Source organism: Pan paniscus, chromosome 4 (assembly GCF_029289425.2).
Source record: "Pan paniscus chromosome 4, NHGRI_mPanPan1-v2.0_pri, whole genome shotgun sequence".
Classification (NCBI taxonomy): domain Eukaryota; kingdom Metazoa; phylum Chordata; class Mammalia; order Primates; family Hominidae; genus Pan; species Pan paniscus.
Window position 1 is genome coordinate 58,825,948 of NC_073253.2, and position 16,374 is coordinate 58,842,321.

The 16,374-nt window shown below is 39.5% G+C and overlaps 2 protein-coding genes across 4 annotated transcripts in view; one reads left to right on the forward strand and one right to left on the reverse strand.

The window, feature by feature from the left end:
* Window positions 1-3,424, forward strand: part of CDC20B (cell division cycle 20B) — a 62,107-nt gene extending 58,683 nt beyond the window's left edge. For all 3 annotated transcript variants that reach the window (XM_008952727.4, XM_003827360.4, XM_003827361.4), the window contains one exon: window positions 18-3,424. In XM_008952727.4, the coding sequence (XP_008950975.2) occupies window positions 18-118 (101 nt within the window). In that variant the 3' untranslated portion in view covers window positions 119-3,424. The remainder of the gene's footprint in view (window positions 1-17) is intronic.
* A 667-nt stretch (window positions 3,425-4,091) lies between these two features.
* On the reverse strand, window positions 4,092-11,391 carry GZMA (granzyme A). The gene is made up of 5 exons (XM_003827359.5): window positions 11,275-11,391; window positions 8,416-8,560; window positions 6,405-6,546; window positions 5,947-6,216; window positions 4,092-4,321 (listed from the first exon to the last, which is right to left on the reverse strand). The coding sequence occupies exons 1-5, from the start codon at window positions 11,342-11,344 to the stop codon at window positions 4,160-4,162; spliced, it is 789 nt and encodes a 262-aa protein (XP_003827407.1). The 5' UTR covers window positions 11,345-11,391; the 3' UTR covers window positions 4,092-4,159.
* Between the last annotated feature and the right edge of the window lie 4,983 nt (window positions 11,392-16,374).

Below are 16,374 nucleotides of genomic sequence, written 5' to 3' on the forward strand. Positions count from 1 at the left end.
TTTCCTTCTTCCCCCAGGCCACAGGGGCAGAGTGCTGCACCTGGCTTTGAGTCCAGACCAGACCCGGGTGTTTTCTGCTGCAGCTGATGGGACGGCCTCTGTATGGAATTGCTACTAGCACCCAGCCCCTCTAGGTTTCAGTTTCCTTATTTCTAAGTGAAGATGATGATGTTGGCTATGTCTTCTCCATGGGGTTTTTATGAGTATCAAACAAGTTGAAATACTCTTCTTGATGTGAATGCCTGTTCTCCTGTTCTTCTTTTGCAGATTGCTTTACTTGCTCTGCTTCCCAGAGATCCGCTTCTTTTCTTCTCTGCTTTCTTCTTTCTGCCCCTCTTCCTCCCCCTCCTCTTCTTCCTCCCATTCTTACCCCTTTCTAGAGATTCATTTTCACTACTTTATTCAGAATAACATCTATAGCAAAGATTTCTACTTCTTTCCCGTATGACTTTTCTCCCCAGCTCCAAACCTCATATTTCTGATTGCCTCAGGATAGTTCCCTTTTGACATACTTTCCTGTCTTTAGCTCAATCTCAACACATTGAAAACACAACTCATTCACTTGAAAAACACTTATTAAAATCTCACTATATGCTAGGCAGTATGTTAAGCATGCATATTGCTCTCTCTAAAAATCAGTTCTGTAGGAATCCCTTTCCCCTCCTGATGGTCTCATCCTTATCCTGGTCTCCCACTCAGGGAACCTCCTGATTATTCTGCTCTGTGCTTCCTCAGTTCACCCTTTGCTGTCTTTTCTTTTGCTTCACCTAGTCACATCCTGTGTGCCTGACAGCCAGTCTGCTGTAATTGTCTTAGAACTGATCCTCTTGACTCCACACCACTGCTAGGTTGAACATCTAAAAGTCCTGTGCTGATCCTCTCAGTCCCCTGCTCATCAACTCTCAAGGACAACCTATTACCAAACACCTTTGACCTCAACCTCTGGAGTTCTCAGCCCAGGACTGGAAGTTAGGAGATCTGTTCTTGCCTTGGCTCTGCCATAAATACACCCTGTAACCTTGGATGTGTTGCAACATCTGCAAGGATAGGAATTTGATCACTGCTAAGGTTCCTTCAAACTTGATCAGTTCGCTGTTCTGTCTTTTGAATGTTAATTCCCATTCATCTCCTATATTAAGACTTTGGCTAAGTCTTGTGATTTCTTGCCTTATTGGAGCTTTTCTTCTAATCTGAATTCTTGCTTCTCTCTCCTTTTCCTTTACACACCCACACAAGTCCTAACCTCTCCAGGAAGTGTTTTGAAATTATGTTACCTGGGTTTGAGTTCTTGGCATTAGCCTGTATCATCTATTTGGTATTATTATACTATTATAGCTGTTTAAAAAAATCTTTTATTACTGTTTGAATCGTTGGTTGTTTTGTTTTAACATCCTGAGGAGTTTGAATTGAGGGCTTGAGGGAGCATGCGTTATATTTTTTGGGGCTCCTTCATATGTTCTGCATATGCCAGATATCAAATATTGGTTGATTTTTTTTTTTTGCTTTGACATGAATTTTTTTTACTAATACATACCTATTCCCTATGCCCCCAAAATCAACACAACAAAACAAAAACTTTAAGAATTCAAAAGTAGAATAGTATATACCAGGGGAGTTTAGGACTCTTCTATTAAATTAGTGTTAATTTGTCAATATATATTTCTATTTTCCCTGTTTTTTAAATTTCGATCTGTTTGGTAATGTTAGTAATTCTTGCCTTAGAAAATTTTAGGCCACTGAAAGCCACAGATGTGATAGTTTTCTGCAATGCACACTCTTCTTTAATGGTTTTAATTTGATCTTCCGAATACGCCAGGTATTAACTGTAAGACAATGTTTAGAAGAAAATGAGCAAAATGATTAGACCATTTCCAGTGTCCCCTGCCATTCTGTTCTGGATACTTCTGTTTTAATACTCTCATGACACTATGTCATGAACAAAGGGCACTTCTCTCAGTTAATACTGGCATGTGAACAAGAGGCTCTCATTTAAGAAAAATATTAATATATCTGTTACTACGATTAGTTTTGTTGGGAAATTTGGAATATGGTTTTCATAAAGAAAAAGGTAAGCTTTCAGATAGCACACAAAAGCCTGGGCTACAATTTATTTTTAAATTTTTTAATTAAAATTTTTTCACAGAACAATAATTCACATATAGTAAAGCACATAAGTCTTTATAGCTTGATGAGTTTTAAATTTATGAATAAATAAGCGTGTAACCAACATCTAGATCAAGATATGAACATCTCTAGTACCCTAAAGGGATCCCTCGTACCCACTCCTAGTTAGCAGCTCTACATTTTTCTGACTGCTATCCCCATGGATTAGTTTTTCCTTATGCCAACTTTCAGATAAATGGAATCTCATCATGCATATTCTTTTTTATCTCACTTTTCCTCAACATTAAATTTGTGTTGCATAAAACTGAAGTTTGTTCTTTTTCATTGCTGTGTAATATTTTATTGTATGCCTGTGTAACATTGTTTATCCATTTTATTGTGTGTGGATATTTGAGTTATTTCTAGTTTTGACTTCCAAGAATAAAGCTGCTGTGTACATTCCAGAACACATCTTTGGTGGATAAAAGCACTCATGTGTGTTTGGGATCTACCCAGGAGTGGAATTGCTAGGTCATAGGTTTATATATATGTTGAGTTTTAGTAGACACTGCCAATTTTCCTATGAAGTTGTACTAATTTACACTTCTACCAGCAATTAACAAGGGTTCCATACAACCACTTTTTAAACAGAGTTCAAAATCTGTAATACATATTGACAGTAGGGAATATTCCATCCTCTTTTTGCAGTTAAAATCCTAACTAGCAATGAGGGATTGTAGCAAGTATTTAAAATATCATCGTAGTTACTGTCTCAGAGCCTCTCTTTTATATAGTAGCACCAGATCTCCTTTTCTAGTATAAGGGTTCTTATCCCTGGCTGCATATTAGAATCACTGGAGAGCTCATACAAAGAATACTACATCCTGGGTCCCACCAAATACCAATTAAATCAGAATCTCTAGAGGTGGGACCTAGGCATTGGTAATTTTAAAGAGCTTGGTGAGTCTAATGAACTACCATGGTTGAAAACCAATGTACTATTATTTTAGCCAGTCTTTGAGCTATGCTCCTTCCTTTGTTGTTGGTTTTTATTTTTTTGCACTTTCTTTTAAGAGCCTGTCTCTTTGTGTTGCTGTATGTTATTGGTTTGAATATGTATTATGCATGTATATATGTGTGTGTATATGTGTATATGTGTATATATATGTGTGTATGTGTATATACATATATAATATATGTATATATTGAAATTTGTATTACATAATATATAATATACATATATAAAATTTATATTACTAAAGGGACTATAGAAATGGAAAGAATCTGTTCACATAATCACATCTTGAAATGACTGCAGGCTGATGACTACCTACTAAATTCACTATGTTGAAAAAATATTATGAGGGTTTTTTCCAAAGAAAACTTTCTGGATACAAGTCAACACTCACTCCCTACTATGGGATGGCAGCCACTGTGACCACCATGTTGATTGGATCTACCCCGTCTCAAGAACAAAGAGAACTGAGAAATCACCTAGGTAATCCAAGGCTTAAATGCAAGGCACTGAGAAAGAAGGCTGACTCTCTATTGTATAATTTTCTTGGCTGCCCAAGCACTTTATTTGCATGCCCTAGAATTTGGAAAATACCGTAAGGCATTGCTTGTTTCTTTTTCTCCCATAGACTCAGGTTCTTGTGTATAACATGAAAAGCAGGTGTTAATGTGGAACAATGCCCTATATTTCCTTTTAACACAAATGTTCCAGACTGGCTGTTTCTGTTTCCTGTGGAATTGTGGAGCCCTTTACTGCATTTGTTATTAGACCTGATCTTAGGGTTGTTCTTGCTGGATTTCATGGAGACAGAGAGATGAATAATTCAGGAAGCATTCCCATGTCACTTGACGCACAAATGACTCTGGTGACATTGATCACGTAATCCTTGCATTATCTACAAGGCTGCCATGTAACTCTGCTTCACTTTGCTGGCGCAGATCTGCCCACTAAGGTTACAAGAGAGAAACAGGTACAGTCATGCAAATTGATTTTATTTGTGAAAAGATTAAGAAGCCACAGTAAATGAAAGGAAATGGTTATTTAAACTGCTCCCTTGATAGTCATAATTATCCAGTTGAGGTGTTTCTTTGAGAGAAGAGTATAGACACCAGGCCCACGAGGGTCTCCGCATTTATTTTCAAGGCCAAAGGAAGTGACCCCTCGGAAAACACCCTCGCACAACAAAGGGCTTCCAGAATCTCCCTGGAGGAAAACAAGAGGGGTGGGGTGTGGGGTCAGTGTTCAGCATTACCACTAGTGAAATGGAAGAAATTCTGCAGCATTTAATATGCAGTTAAGACCAACCTTGACTTAATTGAAGATAGTGCTTTAATTTTAAAAATTAAAATGTTTGGAAATATTTTAACATTTTTGAATTGGTTCACTTGGTTTATTTATGAGCCAGTGAAAATCGAAGTGAAACTTGTACATGTTATCAGCTAATTTTGAGACTATTGCTCTGCTTTTGGAAAGGAAAGTCTCCTGTTTATTTGTCGTTTTCTCAAAATGCTTAATAACTCAAGGGGCAAAATAGTCAAATGCAGATGGTACATTGAAGCAAAGAATAAACACTATGTTTTCTGGTTCTTCTAGCAGATAATTGCCTTCCAAAAGAAACAAAACCAAATCAGTCCCTTTCAGGCAAAAGTTGGCCTTATAAAGATATGAAATAAAGAACCATGTTGGAACCCGGGATCCTCCCTGAACAGGTTTATTTCCCCTGCCTGTTACAGTAACTGGCATTTGCAGAATTAGTCCTTTAGGTTTAATTCATCAATAGCCAATTCCAGGGTGTTGAGAGAACAGGCAAGGATTGCCAAGTTTCGGTGGTGGCAGGTGGCTGGTGGGATGGGGACTAGCGTCTTGGGATGCTGCCGTGGCCTTAGGATGCTGCATGTGGGTTCCAAAAGCATGAAGGTTCTGGGTTCCTGGGAGCCCAGGGTGGTGGACAAGGGAGGGAATGGGGGAACTAGGGCAGAGAAGAGAAAGTGGACAGGTACTGAAGACAAATGTTTTCTTTTCCTGGGATTTGGCAAGCTTTGGTTCTGAAGGCAAGACATAGATCTAGGGAAGGACAGAGACCTTTGGATTTCTCAATCTCTGGTAACTGCCAAACCATGCATACTGCACACCCTTCTTCAGGTAAGGCTCTATAGGGTCTTTGGGACAAATGAGAAATGCAAGGTAGTACTCAGTTTAAAAATCTGCGAAATGTTTCTTCTATTCTCATCTTTAAGCATGGCCCTATCCCACCTCTTCTCAGGGGGTTCTAGGATGGAAGCTTACACATTTTCTGGTATGAGTCATGCTTTGAAGTTTGCTACGGATTAAACTAAGCTCTAGGAAGCTATGGGGTCTGGCTGGAAATATTCAGCCAGGCTTGACAGACATTTCAGACATGCCGATGTTAAATGGCAGAGGAACGTAGTGGGGAAGGAGAGGGAATGTACTGAAATGGGGAAAGAGTACTGAATGGCCTTGAGGAACCCTGACTTCAGCTCTCGTAAGTGTTGTATATCTTCAAGTTTAGATCTACGTATGTTAACATGAAAAATGAGACCAAACATTGCTTCTTAGTAATTTTTGTAAAAAATCAAAAATATGTAGTAGGTCACCCCATGCACTAGCAGTGAACTTCTTATTTTTGACTAATGACTCACTTGAGCTGCGAGCATTCATTTATTTGACTGGGGTTTTATTAAACTTATTTCAAAAAGCTCTAGGATCCTGTAGAAGCCAGTGCCATGACAAAACAAACATGACATTACATTTTCTCTGTCTGCATGACTTAATTCAATAGCTGAAACGTGGGATCTTATTTTACTTACATTGCACGAGTCTCTTCCACCTCGGAGGCTTCCAGCACAAACCATATTCATTCCAATCACAGGGTTAAAATTATAGTGATTTTGATCATTGCAGACTTTTCTGTCTATGATGGTGATATTGACTTCTCTCAGAGTATCGGACCGAGATGCACTATTGTGAGTCCTCCCCCACCCTGCAACTTGGCACATGGTTCCTGGTTTCACATCATCCCCCTTTTTAGGTAGATGAAGGATAGTCACATATTTGTTAATTTTTGCTTTTTCCGTCAGCTGTTGGAAGAAAAACATAAAGTGTTAATGGGATAAGATAAATATTTACATTTTAAATTATAGTCCAAAATTTCAGGATCCTCTTTATGTGAGTTTTTACAACAGGGTCACCAAGGAAAGGTTTTCACGTCGGCGGCCAGATTGTAGAAGGTTCTATGACTTTTGAGAAGACAATCAAAGATACGTACCTGTAAAAGTTTAAGGTCACCTTCGCGTGTGTCTGGGTCATAGCATGGATAGGGAAACTCTTTCTTAACAAGCATTATCTGTTTTGTTGGCTCTTCCCTGGTTATTGAGTGAGCCCCAAGAATGACCTGGGACCTTTTGTTCCTGAGAACAGACACAACATTATTTACTGGATTTATTCTTTGTATTAGCAGTTGAGCATATATACTGATCAGTTTCATTGTCCCATTTGTAAATATGGAGGTGGGGAGATTTCTTTGTGGCTCAGAAAGAAAATGTGTGCTTTAAAGAATAAAAGAATGTTTATGAATAAAAGAATGTTTATGAATTCATCGTCATCATCATCATCACCAGCTTATTTATAAAAAGCTAAACTAGGTTCATTGAAAAACAAGAGAATTCCATGGCAGCAAAGCCAAGTCTTGTGCTTATCTGCCCCTCTACCCCTGCCTTATTTAGCTGTGATGGAGAATTACTTATTAGCTGTGATGGGAAGCAAAGATCTCAGTAGTCCAGAGACAGAAGCAAAAAGCAGCCAATAGTTGTAAAGTAATGCACTGAAGGGATCTTTTCAAGAAAACAACAAACTCAAATGGGAAAACTTTCAGAAACAGATTGCCCCGTGGAGGACCCTATTTGCTTGGCATTGAGTGTGCTTGGCATTGAGTGTGTTGAAGGGATGGTGGTCTGAAGGAGGGGTCCAGGAGTCTTTTTTTCCTCTTAAACGTTCATTTTGGTTATCAAAATCAAAATGCTTTCTGATGTACTGATGATTGGATTAAGGCCATCATTCATAACCTAGTATAAACTACACCAACCAGATTATGCACACTGCCTCTTTTCCATTACATCAGCTGAGATTAGTCTCACTTAAATGATCACATGTATCCCCAACATATGTGCAACTATTATATGTCAATAAAAAGTAAATAATTAAAAAATAAAAGAAAAAGACCTTAGAACAGTGCTTTCCAGTAGAGCATATTTTTACGATGAAATGTTCTATGAATCTGCACTAGCCACATGTGGCTACTGAGGACTTGAAATGTGGCTAGTGCAACTGAGGAACTAATTTGAGATTTTATTTAACTTTAATTGATTGAAATTTACATAGCTACGTGTAGCTAGTGCCTATCATATTGAATGGCCTAGGTTTAGAGGCTTGATTTAGAGAGTAGGAAAAGACCAGGCCTGGGAAGAGGTTTGAATGTAGTGGTCGACAGGAGTGAAGAGATGGCCAAAGATGTGAGAGGAATTCATGGAGGCATACAAGAAGGTCATTGGACACAAGCTTTCTGTACTTGATGGTTGCACCCAGGGCTCTGAGGGGGCACTGAAAGTTTCACCCTTCCATGCTGAGGCTAATTCTACCTGGTCACGCAGTCATGACAGAAGCAAAGCTCTGCAGCACCTGTACCCAATGGCTCAGTGGAGATGTACAGAAAGAGCTTGTGGATGCTGCTTCCTCATTGCCTGATTCTTTGTGGCAAGTGTGGGCCTAACTTCCTTTTAGGCTCAAGCAAGTGCCCAAAGACTTAAGCGATGTGAAGATACATATGAACCTCCCATGGCTTCAGTGGGATCTACTTTATTTTATTTTATTTTTTATTTTATTTTATTTTGTTTTATTTTTTATTTTATTTTATTTTATTTTATTTTGAGATGGAGTCTCACTCTCGTTGCCCAGGCTGGAGTGCAATGGTGCGATCTCGGCTCACTGCAACCTCCGTCTCCTAGGTTCAAACAATTCTCCTGCCTCAGCCTCCAAAGTAGCTGGGATTACAGGCATGCGCCACCATGCCTGGCTAATTTTGTATTTTTAATAGAGATGGGGTTTCACCATGTTGGCCAGGCTAGTCTCAAACTCCTGACCTCATGTGATCCACCTGCCTTGGCCTCCCAAAGTGCTGGGATTACAGGCGTAAGCCACTGTGCCCGGCCTACTCTTTTTATTAATGTTTCCCCAAATTAGAGTATCTTTACAAACTTTTTTTTAAAAACCCAGGCACTTACAAGTTACAGTGAGCTGCAGTCAACACCCAGTCTTTTGCAATCAAAGCCCCAGCACAGATGTTTTTTCTGTCAAGACTAAGTAGGACCATGTAGGGTCTTGAATGAGGAGTTACTTCATTTCCTCCAATAATTTTTTCACAGACATCTGTTCAATGGAAAAAGACAAATCAGATTGGTGCTCACCCCCAAAGAGCTCTACACAAAGTCATGTTTCTAAGACCAGCCATGCTTTTTGCACTCAGAGAGGAAGTCTGGATGAGAGCATTTCCCCTGCTTTTACTCCATTTAGACCCACAGACATCTGATGCAAATCCTATTCCTGTTGGACTCTAGGGTCCTGTTCTTCCACCCACAGAAGCGAGGCCATTGACTGTTCCAGGATCATTAGGCTGGATGTCACAAACCAGCCACCAGGCCCCATGGCAGAAAGCTCTGCCTTGGTCTTTACCATCAACAGTTGCTGCAGGAAATGCCAGTGGTAGTGACAACCTCAAGTGCTCCCACCCTTTTTGGCTAACTATTAATTTGGGGGAAATAGATAAGACTTTTAGAAGCCTCATAACTTCCCTTTTAACCCCAAGCCATTGCAAAAATACAGCTTATGAACCGATATTAGCATCGTTTAGCTGTGACCCTACCCCTCAGTCCTTTGGTCATTATGAGACTTTTGGTTATTAAATTGCACTGTTCTCACTCATAAGTTAAGAAAATAACATCGATTGCACCTCCCCTTCAATCTCTAGACCAAACCATGGGGTTTAATCTAAGGTCTTTTCCAATGAGATAGGGAAGAGAAGAGAGAAGATACCATATGCCAAGAATTCTGCCTAAGTGACATTTCCTTGATGATAGTCTAGAAGTAGAGACCCATTGTTAAGGAACAGTGAGAACTAAACACAAGGCAAACCATACATGCTGATAGAGAGAACCTTACGTCTTAGTGATACACTCCGAGTGCTCCACCTCCTGCACCAGATGTTCTTGGATTCTCCCAAAATACTTTTGCTGAGACTCATGGTTTCTTGAATAGGGCACAGTGCCTCTTGTTCCATAATTAGGACTAAGTCATTGCCAAATTCACAGGCAAGTATTAATGACAGCTATAGAAGCCTTTCGTAAGATTTGATGAGGGTAAGAGCAAGGAGGAGAGTGACCACATGAAATGTGGCTAGTGTGATTTGAAAAAGCAGAGGTCTCTGCTTTTAAAAAGGAAACTGGGAGGAAGAAATTCTAGCCTCTAGAAACAAAAGGGTAAAGAGCTTATAGAAACAAAAGACCTTCACCCAATCCCAATTTTCCTAGGGTGATTCATGTACAGATAGATTTCAACTGTGCCTTGCTTTGCTGTCTGTTCCTTATATGGGCCCACACTGCCCTCTCTGAACACAGGAAACAAAGAGGAGCACAGCAGGTTGCTTTTGTTGTTTTCCTTTGAAGAAAAGATATGGCTGGATTTATCTGCCCTGTGTTTTTCTGTTATGGAGGATTTAACATGCCTGAATATAGTCATACTATGCCCTGCTTATAACATAGCCAACCTTTGTCCCAAATGTCCTGCAGCCTTGTTATTTTTATATTTCTTCTCTCTCTCTCTTTTTTTTTTTTTTTGAGACAGAGTTCCGCTCTGTCACCAGGCTGGAGTGCAGTGGCACGATCTTAGCTCACTGCAGCCTCCAACTCTCTGGTTCAAGCAATTCTCCTGCCTCAGCCTCCTGCGTAGCTGGGATTACAGGCACGTGCCACCATACCCAGCTAATTTTTGTTTTTTTAGTGGAGACAAGGTTTCACCATGTTGGCCAAGATGGTCTTGATCTCTTGACCTTGTGAAACACCCGCCTCAGCCTCCCAAAGTCTTCTCATATTTAGGTGCATAAACCAGATATGCACCTAAATATGATAAACCAGAGTTCTTTGGGAATTCCTGGCAAGGCAGGTTATTACATAAGTCCCTGCCTCCAAAAGCTGATGAATCCTGGGAAAAACCGTGGCTGGCTCCATATTGCCACAGCTTGAGAGTAGTCCTCACTTCCTAGCAGGTTCTTCAAGGGAAATCTAGAGCTCCCCAAGAGCTGTCACCCTTTCAGTGGTAATACCATGAATTATACAGCATTTTAACCCATGCATGCGCAACTCACACAAAAGCAGAAATATTGGTTACCATTTGGTAGACAAAAAATTAGCTTAATAAAAAATACTATAGCACACCCAAAGGCTTAATGAGGGAACTGGCCTCACGCCTTAATTTATTGCCAAAGAGTCTCTAGACCAGAGAAATAAGTATAAAAATTCTAATAATTCCTGATTCACTTTTGGTGTCTAGGTCAGATTTGTCTTAATTGTCTTTATCTATGCATTTTCTGCAGCAGGAAAGGCTGAGCTGACTAAGTTGCCACTATTCCTTTCCTGGAAGGTACTATTTGTTTTACTAACAAGAGAGTTTTGTTAACTCATTTTTACATTGTCCTTTTTGGCAATTTTCAAGTTACAAATTGGCAGCAATAAGCATTGGTGGTTCTGCTATCTTTTGCAAAATAATTATGAGAAGAAAAGATTTTTTTTTTCTAAAATACAGACATATTTAAAATCCAAGAAAGAATGCTATTTAAAAAAAAAATAGAGACAGGGTCTCACTATGTCGCCCAGCCTGGACTCAAACTCCTGCGCTCAAGTGATCCTTCCACCTCAGCGTTCCTAGTAGCTGGGACTACAGGCATGTGCCATTGTGCCTGGCTAAACATTATAAGGCTTGGGGGAAAACATCTTCTGTCAGTATAGGAAGGTAATATTGCCAAAAGTTCATTGAAAGTCTGCTCCATTTTGCTTCATGGTCATAATGGAAATGAGAAGAATCAGTCTTACCTTCAGGAATTAGCAGGAGAGAAACGACAACTGAGAGAGAGGATGCCAGAAATCTATAGGAGTTCCTCATTGTGGCTGCTGTCCCACATCAATCAACCTGAAAATCTGTTTTCAGTTCTTAACTGCCTCTATCTATATACTGAGAGTAAAAAGGATGTGGTTTCCTTTCATTTTTTTTTTCAAGTTTCAAAGTTTAGCATTAGGAAACCAAATCCAAATAAGTGAGAATGGTGGATGATGGCTCACTGCCAGCAGGCAGGCTTTCCTTTGCTAGGACTGCTGAGGGGGGCGCTGGAATTCTACAGGGTGGGAGAGGGGCAAGGGACCTTGTTGCCATCAGAGTACACCAGGGAAGACTGTAAAGTGTCTCAGCTATGATTTTGAAGACGCTTTCATCATCTGCAATATTATCTGTAGTATCCATGACTGGAAACTCTCGAAGACTTAAATTAGAATTTTAATAAAAGTCCTCAAAATTGGTCACCAATCAAAATTCTTTCTAGCTGTCTCCTTGGGTTATATAAGAATTAGTAGGCCAAGTGCAAGCTGAGGACAGGAGGGAGATTTATTTACATAGAAGCTCCTGCCTGGATTTTCCTTCCCCACTTTGTGGTGAGTGTTTATTGTGCTCCTGCCTGGTCTGTGGCAGGTGTGGGAACATGGGCTGGAGGAGGGTAGGGGCTCTTGGCCCTTTTCAGCCCTCTGATTGTGCGTTCCTGATTGTCTAGTTTCACAACTTTAGATACTGAAAGTATCTCTGAGTTTCCCTCCCTCCCCGCCCCCCACGACCCCTGCTTCCTGCCTTTCTTCCTTACTTTCTTCTGAACAGGTTTAGGTGAGAAAAGAAGTGGGAGTCATTTTTGTTCCAATGTTGGGGAATGTCTCACTCTAAGAAGAGTCAACCTCAGTCCCTGGAGGAACAGTATGCAGTGTGCTTTCTATTTGAAATGAGTGGAGCTCTTTTTCTGAGCTGAGGATGTGGTCTCCGATACAATATACATGGTCAGATGTGCTGTCAGGATGTTGGGTACTGAACCAACCATCCCCATAGTTAACATCCTGATGACTTCAAACCTAGTGGTAACTTCTTTAGAAATCAAGTGACCTTAGAAGGGAGCCCTACTGAGACCCCTGCATTTCTTTTTCTCAGATATTACAAGTGTATCAAAGGTTAATCATTTTCAGTAACAGCAGTGAGGACCCTGCTATTGGTTTTGGTGAGTAATTTTAGTGCAGACTTAAAAAAGTCAAATTGTAATTAACTACACCTACTGAAAAATTCTTAAAGAAAACATTGACAATTTTGTTTATTTTTATGTGAATGGTTGCTCTTCCATTTATGATGACTTCTAACAACTTTATGAGACATAATTCACACACCATAAAGGTCACCCATTTAGAGTGTATGAGTCAATGGATTTTAGTATATTTGCATAGTTGTGCAGCCATTACCAGTACCATGCTGTTTTGGTTACTGTAGCCTTGTAGTATAGTTTGAAGTCAGGTAGCATGATGCTTCCAGCTTTGTTCTTTTGGCTTAGGATTGTCTTGGCAATGTGGGCTCTTGTTTGGTTCCATATGAACTTTAAAGTAGTTTTTTCCAATTCTGTGAAGAAAGTCATTGGAAGCTTGATGGGGATGGCATTGAATCCATAAATAACTTTGGGCAGTATGGCCATTGTCATGATATTGATTCTTCCTATCCATGAGCATGGAATGTTTTTCCATTTGTTTGTGTCTTCTTTTATTTCGTTGAGCAGTGGTTTGTAGCTCTCATTGAAGAGGTCCTTCACATCCCTTGTAAGTTGGATTCCTAGGTATTTTATTCTCTTTGAAGCAATTGTGAATGGGAGTTCACTCATGATTTGGCTCTCTGTTTGTCTGTTATTGGTGTATAGGAATGCTTGTGATTTTTGCACATTGATTTTGTATCCTGAGACTTTGCTGAAGTTGCTCATCAGCTTAAGGAGATTTTGGGCTGAGATGATGGGGTTTTCTAGATATACAATCATGTCATCTGCAAACAGAGACAATTTGACTCCCTCTTTTCCTAATTGAATACACTTTGTTTCTGTTTCTTGCCTGATTGCTGTAGCCAGAACTTCCAACACTATGTTGAATAAGAGTGGTGAGAGAGGGCATCCTTGTCTTGTGCCAGTTTTCAAAGAGAATGCTTCCAGTTTTTGTCCATTCAGTATAATATTGGCTGTGGGTTTGTCATAAATAGCTCTTATTATTTTGAGATACGTCCCATCAATACCTAGTTTATTGAGAGTTTTTGGCATGAAGGTTGTTGAATTTTGTTGAAGGCCCTTTCTGCATGTATTGAGATAATCATGTGGTTTTTGTTGTTGGTTCTGTTTATGTGATGGATTATGTTTATTGATTTGCATATGTTGAACCAGCCTTGCATCCCAGGGATGAAGCCAACTTGATCACGGCGAATAAGCTTTTTGATGTACTGCTCGATTTGGTTTGCCAGTATTTTATTGAGGATTTTCGCATCGATGTTCATCAGGGATATTGGTCTAAAATTCTCTTTTTTTTGTTGTGTCTTTGCCAGGCTTTGGTATCAGGATGATGCTGGCCTTATAAAATGAGCTAGGGAGGATTCCCTCTTTTTCTAGTGATTGGAATAGTTTCAGAGGGAATGATACCAGCTCCTCTTTATACATATGGTAGAATTTGGCTGTGAATCCATCTGGTTCTGGACTTTTTTTGGTTGGTAGGCTATTAATTATTACCTCAATTTCAGAACCTGTTATTGGTCTATTCAGAGATTCAACTTCTTCCTGGTTTAGTCTTGGGAGGGTGGATGTGTCCAGGAGTTTATCCATTTCTTCTAGATTTTCTAGTTTATTTGCATAGAGGTGTTTATAGTATTCTCTGATGGTAGTTTGTATTTCTGTGGGATTGGTGGTGATATCCCCTTTATCATTTTTTATTGCATTTATTTGATTCTTCTCTCTTTTTTTCTTTATTAGTCTTGCTAGTAGTCTGTCATTTTTGTTGATCTTTTCAAAAAACCACCTCCTGGATTCATTGATGTTTTGAAGGGTTTTTTGTGTCTCTAGCTCCTTCAGTTCTGCTCTGATCTTAATTATTTCTTGCCTTCTGCTAGCTTTTGAATTTGTTTGCTCTTGCTTCTCTAGTTTTTTGCATTGTGATGTTAGGGTGTTGATTTTAGATCTTTCCTGCTTTCTCTTGTGGGCATTTAGTGCTATACATTTCTCTCTACACACTCCTTTAAATGTGTCCCAGAGATTCTGGTACTTGTGTCTTTGTTCTCATTGGTTTCAAAGAACATCTTTATTTCTGACTTCATTTTGTTATTTACCCAGTAGTCATTCAGGAGCAGGTTGTTCAGTTTCCATGTAGTTGTGCGGTTTTCAGTGAGTTTCTTAATCCTGAGTTCTAATTTGGTTGCACTGCGGTCTGAGAGACAGTTTGTTGTGATTTCTGTTCTTTTATATTTGCTGAGGAGTGCTTTACTTCCAATTATGTGGTCAATTTTAGATTAAGTGCGATGTGTTGCTGAGAAGAATGTATATTCTATTGATTTGTGATGGAGAGTTTTGTAGATGTCTATTAGATCTGCTTGGTGCAGAACTGAGTTCAAGTCCTGGATATCCTTGTTAACCTTCTGTCTCGTTGATCTGTCTAATATTGATAGTGCGGTGTTAAAGTCTTCCATTTTTATTGTGTGGGAGTCTAAATCTCTTTGTAGGTCTTCAAGGACTTGCTTTATGAATCTGGGTCCTCCTGAATTGTGCATATATATTTAGGATTGTTAGCTCTCCTTGTTGCATTGATCCCTTTACCATTATGTAATGGCCTTGTCTTTTTTGGTCTTTGTTGGTTTAAAGTCTGTTTTATCAGAGACTAGGATTGCAACCCTTGCTTTTTTTGCTTTCCATTTGCTTGGTAGATCTTTCTCCATCCCTTTATTTTGAGCCTATGTGTGTCTTTGCATGGAGATTGGTCTCCTGAATACAGCACACTGATGGGTCTTGACTCTTTATCCCATTTGCCAGTCTGTGTCTTTTAATTGGGGCATTTAGCCCATTTACACTTAAGATTAATATTGTTATGTGTGAATTTGGTCCTGTCATTATGATGCTAGCTGGTTATTTTGCTCGTTAGTTGATGCAGTTTCTTCCTAGCATTGATGGTCTTTACAATTTGGCATGGTTTTGCAGTGGCTGGTACCGGTTGTTCCTTTCCATGTTTAGTACTTCCTTCAGAAGCTCTTGTAAGACAGGCCTGGTGATGATGAAATTTCTCAGTATTTGCTTTTCTGTAAAGGATTTTATTTCTCCTTCACTTGTGAAGCTTAGTTTGGCTGGATATGAAATTCTGGGTTGCAAATTCTTTCTTTAAGAATGTTGAATATTGGCCCCCACTCTCTTCTGGCTTGTAGGCTTTCTGCTGAGAGATCTGCTGTTAGTCTGATGGGCCTCCCTTTGTGGGTAACCTGACCTTTCTATCTGGCTGCCCTTAACATTTTTCCCTTCATTTCAACCTTGGTGAATCTGACAATTATGTATCTTGGGGTTGCTCTTCTCAAGGAGTATCTTTGTGGTGTTTTCTGTATTTCCTGAATTTGAATGTTGGCCTACCTTGCTAGGTTGGAGAAATTCTCCTGGATAATATCCTAAAGGTTTCCTAACTTGGATCCATTCTCCCCATCACTTTCAGGAACACAAATCAAAGTGGTCTTTTCACATAGTCCCATATTTCTTGGAGGCTTTATTAATTTCTTTTCACTCTTTTTTCTCTAATCTTGTCTTCTTGCTTGATTTCATTAATTTGATCTTCAATCACTGACATCCTTTCTTCCATTTGATGGAATTGGCTATTGAAGCTTGTGCCTGTGTCATGAAGTTCTCGTGGTATGGTTTTCAGCTCCTTCAGGTCATTTAAGATCTTCTCTACACTATTTATTCTAGTTAGCCATTCGTCTAATCTTTTTTCAAGGTTTTTAGCTTCCTTGCAATGGGTTAGAACATGCTTCTTTAGCCCAGAGAAGTTTGCTATTACTGACCTTCTCATGCCTACTTCTGTCAACTTGTCAAACTCACTCTCTGTCCAGTTTTACTC